This window comes from Phyllostomus discolor, chromosome 1 (genome assembly GCF_004126475.2).
Source record: "Phyllostomus discolor isolate MPI-MPIP mPhyDis1 chromosome 1, mPhyDis1.pri.v3, whole genome shotgun sequence".
Lineage (NCBI taxonomy): Eukaryota > Metazoa > Chordata > Mammalia > Chiroptera > Phyllostomidae > Phyllostomus > Phyllostomus discolor.
Window position 1 is genome coordinate 135,080,278 of NC_040903.2, and position 10,714 is coordinate 135,090,991.

The 10,714-nt window shown below is 47.6% G+C and overlaps 1 protein-coding gene across 5 annotated transcripts in view; it reads right to left on the bottom strand.

The window, feature by feature from the left end:
- NPAS3 (neuronal PAS domain protein 3) overlaps window positions 1–9,831 on the bottom strand; it is an 854,510-nt gene extending 844,679 nt beyond the window's left edge. For 2 of the 5 annotated variants that reach the window (XM_036029409.1, XM_036029402.1), the window contains exon 1: window positions 5,409–5,969. In XM_036029409.1, coding sequence (XP_035885302.1) covers window positions 5,409–5,458 — 50 coding nt within the window. In that variant the 5' untranslated portion in view covers window positions 5,459–5,969. Of the gene's footprint in view, window positions 1–5,408; window positions 5,970–9,755 lie in introns of those variants that run through there. The other 3 variants (XM_036029414.1, XM_036029413.1, XM_028506629.2) reach the window with 2 other exon arrangements.
- Between the last annotated feature and the right edge of the window lie 883 nt (window positions 9,832–10,714).

The window sequence follows — 10,714 nt, forward strand, 5'->3', positions numbered from 1 at the left end:
AAACAAAAATAGACTAAGGTTTACATTAGGTTTACATTGTTACCAATAAGGTACTTACAGAAGTTCACAGAGGAGTGATTTAGAAAACTTCATGACTTATCTCCCACAAATATCCCACAGAATATAAAACTCCACATCTTAAAAAATAATTAAATGAAAGCTACACTGCCTACATTCCTACCCCCGCCCACCCACAAAGTGAGGCTTTACAAATGTAGTAGTCTGTCCAGAAAATGTCCAACCATTGTTAATATAACAAGAACAGTTTTCCCGACATCAATGTAACCTGGCAGCCAAGGAGAGTGATCTGTATGCACATGCATGAACAGTGATTACTTCACTTTACTAGTCAGTGGGGGAGGTAGATGCTGTTGAGTGTGCATGTGTACTGTGTGGCCATTGCATTCAAAATGACTGAACTAGTAGCTTAATGAATCTGTATCAAATCTGGCATTAAGCTTGAACATTCCTCCTCAGAAACTTATTCAGATGATTCAGGAGGCCACAGCTATGGGCAACTGATGATTGGCAGCTTCGTCACAACAACACACTCACTCATACGTCAAGTCACATGCAGAGTTTTTTGGCAAAACATCAAATCATCCAAGTGATTCAGTCCCCCTACAGCTCAGATTTGGTGCCCTGCAACTTCTGACTTTTCCCAAAACTGTAATCACCTTTGAAAGGAAAGAGATTTCAGACTCTCACTGAGAAACAGGAAAATACAATGGGGCAGCTGATGGTACCTGGGAGAACTGTGTGAGTTCCCAAAGTGCCTACTTTGAAGGAGACCAAGGTGTCACTGTCCTATGTACAATGTTTCTTGTATCTTCTTCAATAAACATCTGTTTTTCATAGTGCACAGCTGGATACTTTCTGGACAGACCAGATAGATGGATAATGGATATGTATATACCTACATGCATATGTATGCATATATATACTCTTGTATGTATATGCCTATATAAACACATATATACACATATCTATCCTGTTGTACAAAATCTCACCACAGAGCAAGGGAATTCTGGACTTCAGGTCCTGTTTTAAATATATGCAATTTGAACAAGCCAGTGGCCTCCTGACCACTCTCAGGGGCAGAGCAAAAGAGCCAAGGGGCTCATGGGAATTCTGACATCCTTATAAAACAGCTCTATTGTAGGGACAGCCATCATGTAGCAGAATTTCAGGGGAAAATCAAACTTTCTATCACTCAACATATCAAGCCATTCCAATTGTTAGATTCTATTTAAGCTGCAATGTAATCCTGACCAATTCATTGCCGAGAATTATTTTCACATAACTTTAAGTAAAAATAAAAGTTATATTTTCAAGAACATGTAAAGACCCAGGGACCAAAATTTTACTCGTGATACCATTAGGTACTAAAAATACCTTATGTAACTTTTTTTTTACCAAAAGCATCAAATAATGTAGAATTCAAGTTTGCTCATTATAAAAAATCAAACCTAGTAATTGGCACATTACAGATTTGGAGTAGCTATATGTTTCCTGATTCATAAATTAGAAATTGGAAATAGGAAAGGATGTTGTAATGTGGGAGGGTGCTACATAATAACGGTCATTACAACTCCTGGCTCTGGAGCTATACGATCTAATACCGTCTCTGGTGGTTCTATGATATGCCCATGCATTACAGTTCTTGTTGACAGTCTGTTGCCTTGGAAATATTTCATTATTTCAGTTTTTCCATTTGTAGACCCTTGGCCTTGTGATATGAAGGCCATCCTATTTCATATTTTCGATTATCATTTAAGCAATCTTGTAGAGCTATTTATATATAAGCAAGTGTTAGACAACGTATATCATCATTTATCACTCTGAGTTTAAGCTTACACTGTAGAAAGAAATGCCTCCCCAAAAGTCTCCACCACCACCTTTACTTTTTGAACCAAAAACCCTGTGCTACAGAAATATGTTTGCAAACCAGCCTAGGCATATCACATGCTTGACACTTCTGTCAGTATAATTTTCTTGGTTATACATCCACATAGTGGAAAAACTCTGTGGTAGTGCTACAGAATTTGCAACCTATTGGAGTTTAAAGGAAAATCAAACAAGTTTAAATACACAAGGTTTTCAACTTGTTTTTTTAGGCTCTAAAGATATATTTTCTCTTGTACATGAATCAGAGGAATTTAAGGAATACAAAATAGTAATCAAAGACATTATCAAGAAAAACCTTTTTCTAAAATTCACTTTGTAAGCATTATTAGAAGGAAATGAATATTTTACTGCATTTTTATACTCAGGTCAGATATTTCAAAAATATAAGACAATTCAAAAGATATTTTTCTATGTAAGTTTTTGATTACTGGTGTATTTGAAAAGCAGTATAGTGTCCATAAATGCCTTTATTAAATTAATGATTTGAAAACAGTTTTTTAAATAAGTGAAAGAATATCACTTCAAGCAGTGATTATCAACCAGTGTGCTGCAGGAATTTTTAAAACATGCAATACCTGCCTGTTTAGTAAGGGGTACTGACCTCTTTTCCCTTTGATTGTCAAATTAAAAAAGATGACAACAACCAACACAACAATAGCCATCCAGTGTGAATGAATCAAAATTATACCTATTTTTTTGTCAGACTGGCAAAAAATAATACGCTTTTTGATGTGCCACAGAATTTTACTAATTAGTTTATGTGTACCATGAGGTAAAAAAAAGCTTGAAAATCTTTAACAAAGCATTTTCACAGAAAGTTATGTTTTATGTACCTATTTGTGTTCAACCATTATTAAGAAATAATACTACTGCCCAACCAGTTCCAGGCACAAAGTGATCATCAAGGTGAAATGACTCTACTTCACAAGTAACTATGAAAACAAACCCCTCCTGAACAAACCATCTGACTTCCCATTTCTCCTTACAAAACCCAAACAACTGACATGTGTAATGTTTACACTTAAAAGTGTTAACAGCATTTAAAAACCCTAAAAATGAAGTGAACCCTCAGGGCATAAAACAACTGTTTGGATACCGGGCCAAGTGTGTGGTTATTACTATTTGAAACATTTAGTTTGTAACTCCTTCCCTTCCTCTGTGTAGTTCCTTCTGCCCCCTACCTCCTTATTACTCCTCCCTCTCCCTACAGGTTAAACCTTCTCAGATTCAACCTTTAAAATGACAGCATCCGAGCTGAACAACAAGATGCTATTAAAGGGCATTAAATTAAATACAGTATATCCTCCTACAACTTCAATCAGAATTTCAGACCAAGTGTTATTTAGTTCAGCTCTCAAGTGGAGCAGAATAACAAATCACGCACTTTGATTTACCTTCTTCGAATGCCAAATGGAGACAGGTGATAAAGAACGCACTCATGCACAGGCTATGAAGTTTCCTCTAGAAATTAATTCTATCTTCAAGATTCCTATCTCAGAGAAATTCCCAAAATGGCACACAAATAGGCCTCTGCCAGAGAGATTACTGGGGCCATCCCAGTAAATACATTTACTACCCACAGAAGGAAGGAGGGAGGGAGGGAGGGAAGGAAGGAAGGAAGGAAGGAAGGAAGGAAGGAAGGAAGGAAGGAAGGAAGGAAGGAAGGAAGGAAGGAAGGGAGGGAGGGAGGGAGGAGGAAGGAAGAAAGGAAGGAAAGAAATTATCATCTGATTTCAAAAGTAATCATAATCATGTTGATAAAATTTTTCTATCTAAAAGCATTTGATATGTGAATTCTTCATAAGACATGAATATGAAATGTTCATTTTAGCTGTGAGTTTTCAGACAGCAAATGCTATACACACTTAACATCTTTAAAAGCTGGATTATATGTGGTTTACTCTCAGGTATAGGATTTATATAGCAATTTCTAGAGTTTTGAATTAGTATGTACTTAATTAACAAAATTGTTTCCTCAATCTGGATCATTCTGAAGTCCTTATTGTACGAAGGAAACAAGCAATAGTGCAACTAAAACTTTTTAAATAAATAGCTTGTTTAAATACTTCCCTGCTTTCTCTAGATATAAGCTATAGGTTAAATGCTTTGTTGTATCAAAAATTAAACTGCCCGTGTAATAATAATTAAATTTTGCAACTAAGAACTTCCCTCATCTTCAAATTTACTTAAGCCTGTGAGGAAAGTAAACATCTTTGCTGGGGCAGGGGCCGAGGGAGGCGGTACATACATCTAACTCTATTAGTTTTCCTTATTAATCAATGAGTAACATTTCATACTTCCTATGGAGCATTTCCTCTTCAGAGACAGAAAGAGATAATCACTTTGCTCAAACCAATATGCTGTTCTCAATTAATGTCATTGACGCTGCCAATTAATAGCAAAAAAAAAAAAAAAAAAAAATTCCAAACAAAGTAGACTGCGTGGACAGCAGGAGGGGAAACCACGTGGGGGTGCTTATTACTCTGAAACCTAACAACGCCATTCATGTAGGAAGGACGGTGAGGGATATTTTGAATACAAACTCCCCTTTCCTTTGGCTTTAGTTTAACTAACTTCAAACAGACATGCTGGGCTCAGCTCCTGGCCTGGATATGCAATTCACACCGGGAACTTTTTAAAACACAGATCCCAGAACAGTAACTAACGGGGCACAGATGCTCCAACTGTTGGCACATTTTACATCTCGCTGTTTGGTTGCCTATTTGAATTTGGGGTTTTCCTCTTTATTTTTTCCTTTTTCTGCGGGGCACGGGGGGTGAGGTGGAGGAGCGGAGAGGAGGGCGAAAGGAGAGCGGAGGTCAAAGCAGGGGACCCACTAGTTGCCGAGGCTGAGGGTGCACGCAGCCTGGGCGGCCGGGAGGCAGCGGCCGCGCGCCCCGCTCGGCGCCTCGGCCCGGCCTAGCAGCCCCGCGCGGGGACGGCTCCGCGGCGACTCAGCCGGGGCCTGGCGCGAGCTCGCGCTCCCCGCCCCCGGCCTCCTCCTCCTCCGGTCCCCCGCCCCGCCCGCCCGCCCGCCCGCCTGCCCTCCCCCTCCCCAGCCTCATTCCTTCCTAGAGAGCAGCTGCCAAGGGATCTGCGGCGGCCCCGGGGATCCCCCGGCCCCCGCCCTCCCGCTGCTCCCCGGCACACAGCAGCCCCTTCTCTTTTTTGTTTGTTTTTCTTTTATTTTCTTTCTTTCTTTCTTTTTCTTTTCTTTCTTTTTCTTTTTTTTTCTTTTCCTTTTTTTTTTTTTTTTTCTGTCAGCGAGTCGAGCCGAGCCGAGCTGGTGCGAGTGCTCGGAGAGCCTGGCGCCGCCACCGCCGGGCGGACAATGCGCGCAGGGACCACGGGCGGGCGAGCGCTCCGCCGCCAGCCGGCAGCCGGGTCCCGCGGGCTCGCGGCCCAGGAGGCGGGCTGCGGAGCGAGCCCCGCCGCCTCGGCGGCGGAGGCGGCGGGAGCAGCCGCGCAGGCGGCAGGTTCAATAAACAGAAAAGTGTTACCGTTCTCGCCTGGAAGGATCCTGCTGAAAGCTGGGCTTGGTGGGCGCCATCTTCCTGCTATTTTTTTTCCTCTCTTACTTTTTGCCTCTCTTCCCCCTCCCGGGTGGGGGGTGTGGGGAGGGCGGGGGTGTGCGTGTGCGTGGGGTGGCGGGAGTGAGTGCGGGCGTGCGCGGCGCTGAGCGGCGCCCGTGGCCGTGGCCGAGGCCGTGGCGGCGGCGGCGGCCGTGCTGCTGAGGCGGGGAGGCTACGGAAAAGTATTGCGGCCGGAGCCTCGTCGGCGGCCGGCCGTCCCCTCGCGCCGCCGGTGCCTCTCGCTGCAGGTCGCCGCCTCCTCCACCGCCTGCGCCTTCTCCCCCTGCTCGCCGGGCGCCGCCGCCGCCGTCCATGCGCCGCAGAGCCCCCGCGGCCCGGGCCGCTCCGGCTCCCGAGACATGCCCAGCGTAGAGACAGCGACCGGCGGCGGAGGGGGAGGCGGCGGGGGAGGCTGCCGCGCGGCCCCGCGGGCAGCCCGGCCCAGGGCCCCGCCGCCTCCGGGCTCCCACCGCCGCGCGCCGCCACACCCCCCCTGGCTCCCCTCACCACGGCCACCCGGAGCTGGCCCGGCGGCAGGTGGGGCGCACACCCTTCCTGCGGGGGGTGGGGGGGCGGTCGGGCCTAGGCCAGGAGGGGCGGGGAGGAGGAGGACACGCAGGGGGTTCCCAGCTTGACCGCTGTGAAAGTATTTCTGGGCATTTTCCAGCCCCTTAGCTCCAAAGCGCTCGCTCGCACGCAAACACACACACCCCCTTCTCTCCCCCACCCTTCCTCCTTCTCCTTCCCTCCTTCCTCCCACTACCCCTCCTCACTCCCTCTTTCCTTCTCTCTCCCTCTCTTCTCTTTCCTCTCTTTCCTCTCTCTCTCTCTCTCTCTCTCTCTCTCTCTCTCTCTCTCTCTCTCGGGGACGGGGAAGCTCGGCTGCTGGCGCAACAACGCCACTCAGTTGCAGTTTTGAACACTTCCCTTCTGTGGAGTACCACGGCCAGGGGGGAAGGCACAGAGGAGCCGGGAGGCCACCAGAGCGGCTCGGGCAGGACACCGTGCAGGGCCCGCCTTCGGGCACAGCAGAAATAAACGCGGGTGGGAGTGTGCTGGCCCAGCCGGTGGTCCCCGAGCCCTGCGGGTGGGCGCGGCAGCAGCACGGGGACCTTGTGATCCCGGGCTCTCAGCCGCTGCGTTTTCCAAGCCGGAGCATCTGCATTTCGCCTGCACACGTCTTTAGACCCCCAGGGTTCGCCTGTGAATCCCCAGGACTTGAAACGCAGTTACGCACAAACGCCGCTCCCGCCTGGGATCCTGGTACCTGGACCAGGGCGGACAGAACTATGGGCCTCTGGTTCTATCTAGTCTAGCTGCCTTCCCCATTTTGCAGCCCAGCAAGGCCTAGAGAAAGCGCCTCTGGGTGCGGGACCAGTGCTGGAATCCTGTTACCTGGGTAGACCCTGGCCAGAGCGTTCTCTCCACTAAATCACTCTCCTGGGTGTGGGCGGCTTTGGGGGCAGAGACTTGGATTAGTCCTGTGTCAGCTAGGAAAGTGGAAAAGACTCCCAAAGCACTTGAATGAATGATAGAGCCAGGAGGAAAACATCAGTCCTATGTGAGGCTTTGCACTTTACTTTCAACTTAAGAAAAAATAGACCTGAAAAGGGGTCCCACTCGATCCTGCCATTCCAGTGAAGTTGAGAGTTGGAAACCGAAAATGTGTTTTTCATAGCAGGGGCGCTTAATCAGCACGACGATGTCTGAATTCTCTTTGGAGTATACTCTACAGGTAGGAGAAGATGAGAGTGATTGAAAAATGAACTTGAGAGTGTTGAGTCCAAGATACATGGGCTGGGAGGGGAGAGGGAAAGGTGCCAGATGGACAACTCCAGGCCAGCCAGCCCAGGGCTGTTCTGCCCAAAGATGACAAATGAGCAAAGCTTGTGTCCTCCAAACAGGTCACCCTTTGCATGAACCCCCACCCCAAACCACCACCACCACCACCCATGTCACTCCCTCGTCAGACTCCCCAGAAGTTTTTAATGCAAAAAAAATTGGTAAAATGATGTGTCACCATTCACTTTAGCCATCATATCCAGGTCTTGAGGTGGAAACTAAGTCTGCCCCTCATATCCCCTAAATCTAACATGTTGGTGGCCTATATTCCTGATGAAGTGCCAGAGGACAAGGGACTTAGCGCCTGACTCAGACCCTCCCTTATACACCTGCCAATAATCTTGCCCCACACGAGTCACTCTCCTGTCTCCAAATTAACTAAAACTAAAGGTAATAACAGGTGTCATCAAATCAGTGTAAAGAAACCAAAGGCCGCATTTTTCACAGCTAGCACCTTCTCTTCCGTCAATATGACAGAACATAAAAAGAGAGGAAGGTAATAATACATCCCAAAAGCTAAATTTTAGACTTTATTGTTAAAGCTTTAGTCTTTAGAACTAGAAGTGGGATTATATGACTTGATGAAGTGGCCCCAATTCAAAGGTAAAGGTGGAAGGCATCAGTGAGCTTTCAGTGTTGAGTGGGGGACTGTGGAGAGTTACTCCTGGATACCCCTCCCTGACTTGCAGGAAAATTGGACCTGGGAATATCTTCATGATGAAAGACACCAACACTCTGAGAACAAACCCAGGGCTGAATTCGTGACCTCCCTTAATGCCTGGAATTCCCTGAAATCACCCCAAAGCCACCTGACATTTCTGGCCCTTTATGTCTCCTCCACAGTCCATACTATTTGTGACTATTGCCTGCACTTCCCAGTTAAAGTGGCCACCAGAGTCTGTTGTCATTTAAATGTTTATAAGTGTCAGAATAACATACCTGAACTATGAAAAAAAATCTAATTCTTTTGTAGGTCCTTTATGTCTGAAAGATTCCTAGATCTTTTGTATTTAAGGTTCTTGTAATCACTGAAGTAAAACAAGACTAGAATAATTTAAAGAAAAAAATCTCTGTGACAAGGGATAGCCTCTTTCTTAGTTATTTTCAAGACTCTTTTTAAAACTTCTGACAGTACCCAGAGCATATAATGAAGTCTCTACAGAATATTTGCAATAGTGGGCATCAACTTGGGAAACACTCGGTGTGTTATGCAAAACCTCCTCTGGTCGCTGGGCCATTGGTTAGAAGGCGCAAAATATGGCAGTGATAGATTATCTTAACCTTTTCAGTTTAAACACTGTTGGTTCAAATCAAAGGTTCTCAAATCAATGAAGTTTGAAATACAAGGTAAAAATAGGAACTGTTGTTTGAATTATGCATTGTGTATATTTTAAGTCAAATGCCATTGGCAAATTTCTCAGATGTTTAATCGTGTGCAATCTGGGAAACACAAATATTAATTTCACATTTTCACATGTTCCTTTTTTCTCCATCTTCTAAAAAAATTGAGCCCCACAAATGGGGAGCTTGCCTTTCATACCACATTGTTAGTTTTTCTCACCATATCTTTGTAGATTACATTTTGCATAAAATCTTGAAACATCACAAGTTGTCCTTAAGGAAAAACTTTAGAGTTCTAGAGCATTGTTGCTGGTAAATTTTTCGCTGTCTTTCCTAGCTGAATCAAAAGCACGTTCACTATATCAACGTCACAAAGTCATGATTTTTTAAAAAATATCTATAAATATTTGGGAGAATTGCAAAGAAATCATACTTGAAAACTTGCTTGTTTCTCACCACATAGCCTAACTTTGTAAAATTTGCTTCCTAACTCGCATCTCTGAATGTTAGGTATTTGCATTATAATGCGTTTAAGATGAATACTTAGCAGCGTGAGGAGACTCGGATTTCATGGTGTATTTCCCTGTGGTAACAGGTGACACGATAACACTATTATGTAGAATTGCAAGTCTACAGCTACACGTGAAAATCGTTCCTATTCTGTTTGGAAACAAATGATCAATCAGCCTCCGGTGATCAATTGCCGCCTTGGCTGCCCGTCAGCACCAGCCCGCACCCGGCAGAGGCACTGAAAGAATACCTCTGAAGGGGGACGGGGATCCCAAACTTTGCAAAAGCACCTTGTGCGGTGTCTCAGACTTCGCTGCAACTCTTTGGCTGCGCGGAGATGAGGCTCTGGGTTTGGGGAGAGGCAGAGGGCAAAAGATGATTCCACTTTGCCCGCACACTGGAGTGCCTTTCGATCCGAATTGTAAATTATATTTTTCTTTCTCATCTGTAGGACGAGGGGCAAGCAAAGTGAGCCCTAGCGATGAGCATGTGGGTCGTAAGGCATAAAACAGGAGGCAAAGTGAGTCCCACCCCAGCACCCCGAGGAGGGGGCACTCTCCCTGCCCAGGTGGGACTACTCACCGCTGCTGGTAGGAGGTGATGCCCTGGACGTTCTGCGGGGTGCCGTTGGCCGCGGCGCTGGCCCTCCCCATGCCCGCGCCGGCCGGCACCCCCGCGGCCGCCCCGCCAGCCGCTGCGGCCGTCACCTGCACGCTGAAATCCGGAAAGATTCGGATCATCGCCGCGGCTTCGGCCCCTGGGCGCGGCGGCTCTGGGCTCGGGCTGGCGGGGGCTCGGGCTGGGGCTCCGGCGGCGGCGGCGGCAGCAGCAGCGCGAGCAGCGGCGGCGGCAGCAGCGGAGCCAGGCACCAGCCTGCAATCCCATTAGTGAGCCGCGGCCACTGAGCGCGGCAGAGAGGAGCTTTGATGTGCGCGCAGCGGACTGGGGTGGGGGGACCGTGAGCGCGAGGAGGAGGTGCGGGGGTGGCGGGGTGCGGGGGACTTGCAAACTGCAAAACGTGTCAGGGTGGGGCCTTTTTTTCCCTTTGCGGGGGGGCGGTAGTGCTCCCCCCTCTTTCTAGGATGTTGCTCTCACTGGCTGCTCCGGCTGCGCCGCGCGAGCCCAGCTGAGGGAAGGGGAGGGGGTAGCGGAGGAAGGATGCACCGGGAGGCTTGGCGAGGACTTGGCCGGTGCATGGGAATGACAGGCAGCGAAGAGTGCCTTTCTTTCCCGCCCCCTCGACACACACACACACACACACACACACACCGCGCACTTCCGACCCAAAGTGCAAGACAAGCGCTCTCTATCCCCTCTTTTCTCTAGAGGAATAACCACCACAATCCAGGCAGGCTGGAGCCTCCCGCGGCTTCCAGCAACCTGGATTCCAGCCCGCGTGTTCAGGAATGGGGGCGCAAAGCCTCCCCTCCCCGCCGGGACCCTTCCTTGCCGGTCCTCTGCACACCGGGCAGCACTGGGATTGCCAACTTCAAGTTGGAGTACTGGAGAACTTGATGCTTATCGAGGAGAGATGGTGTGCA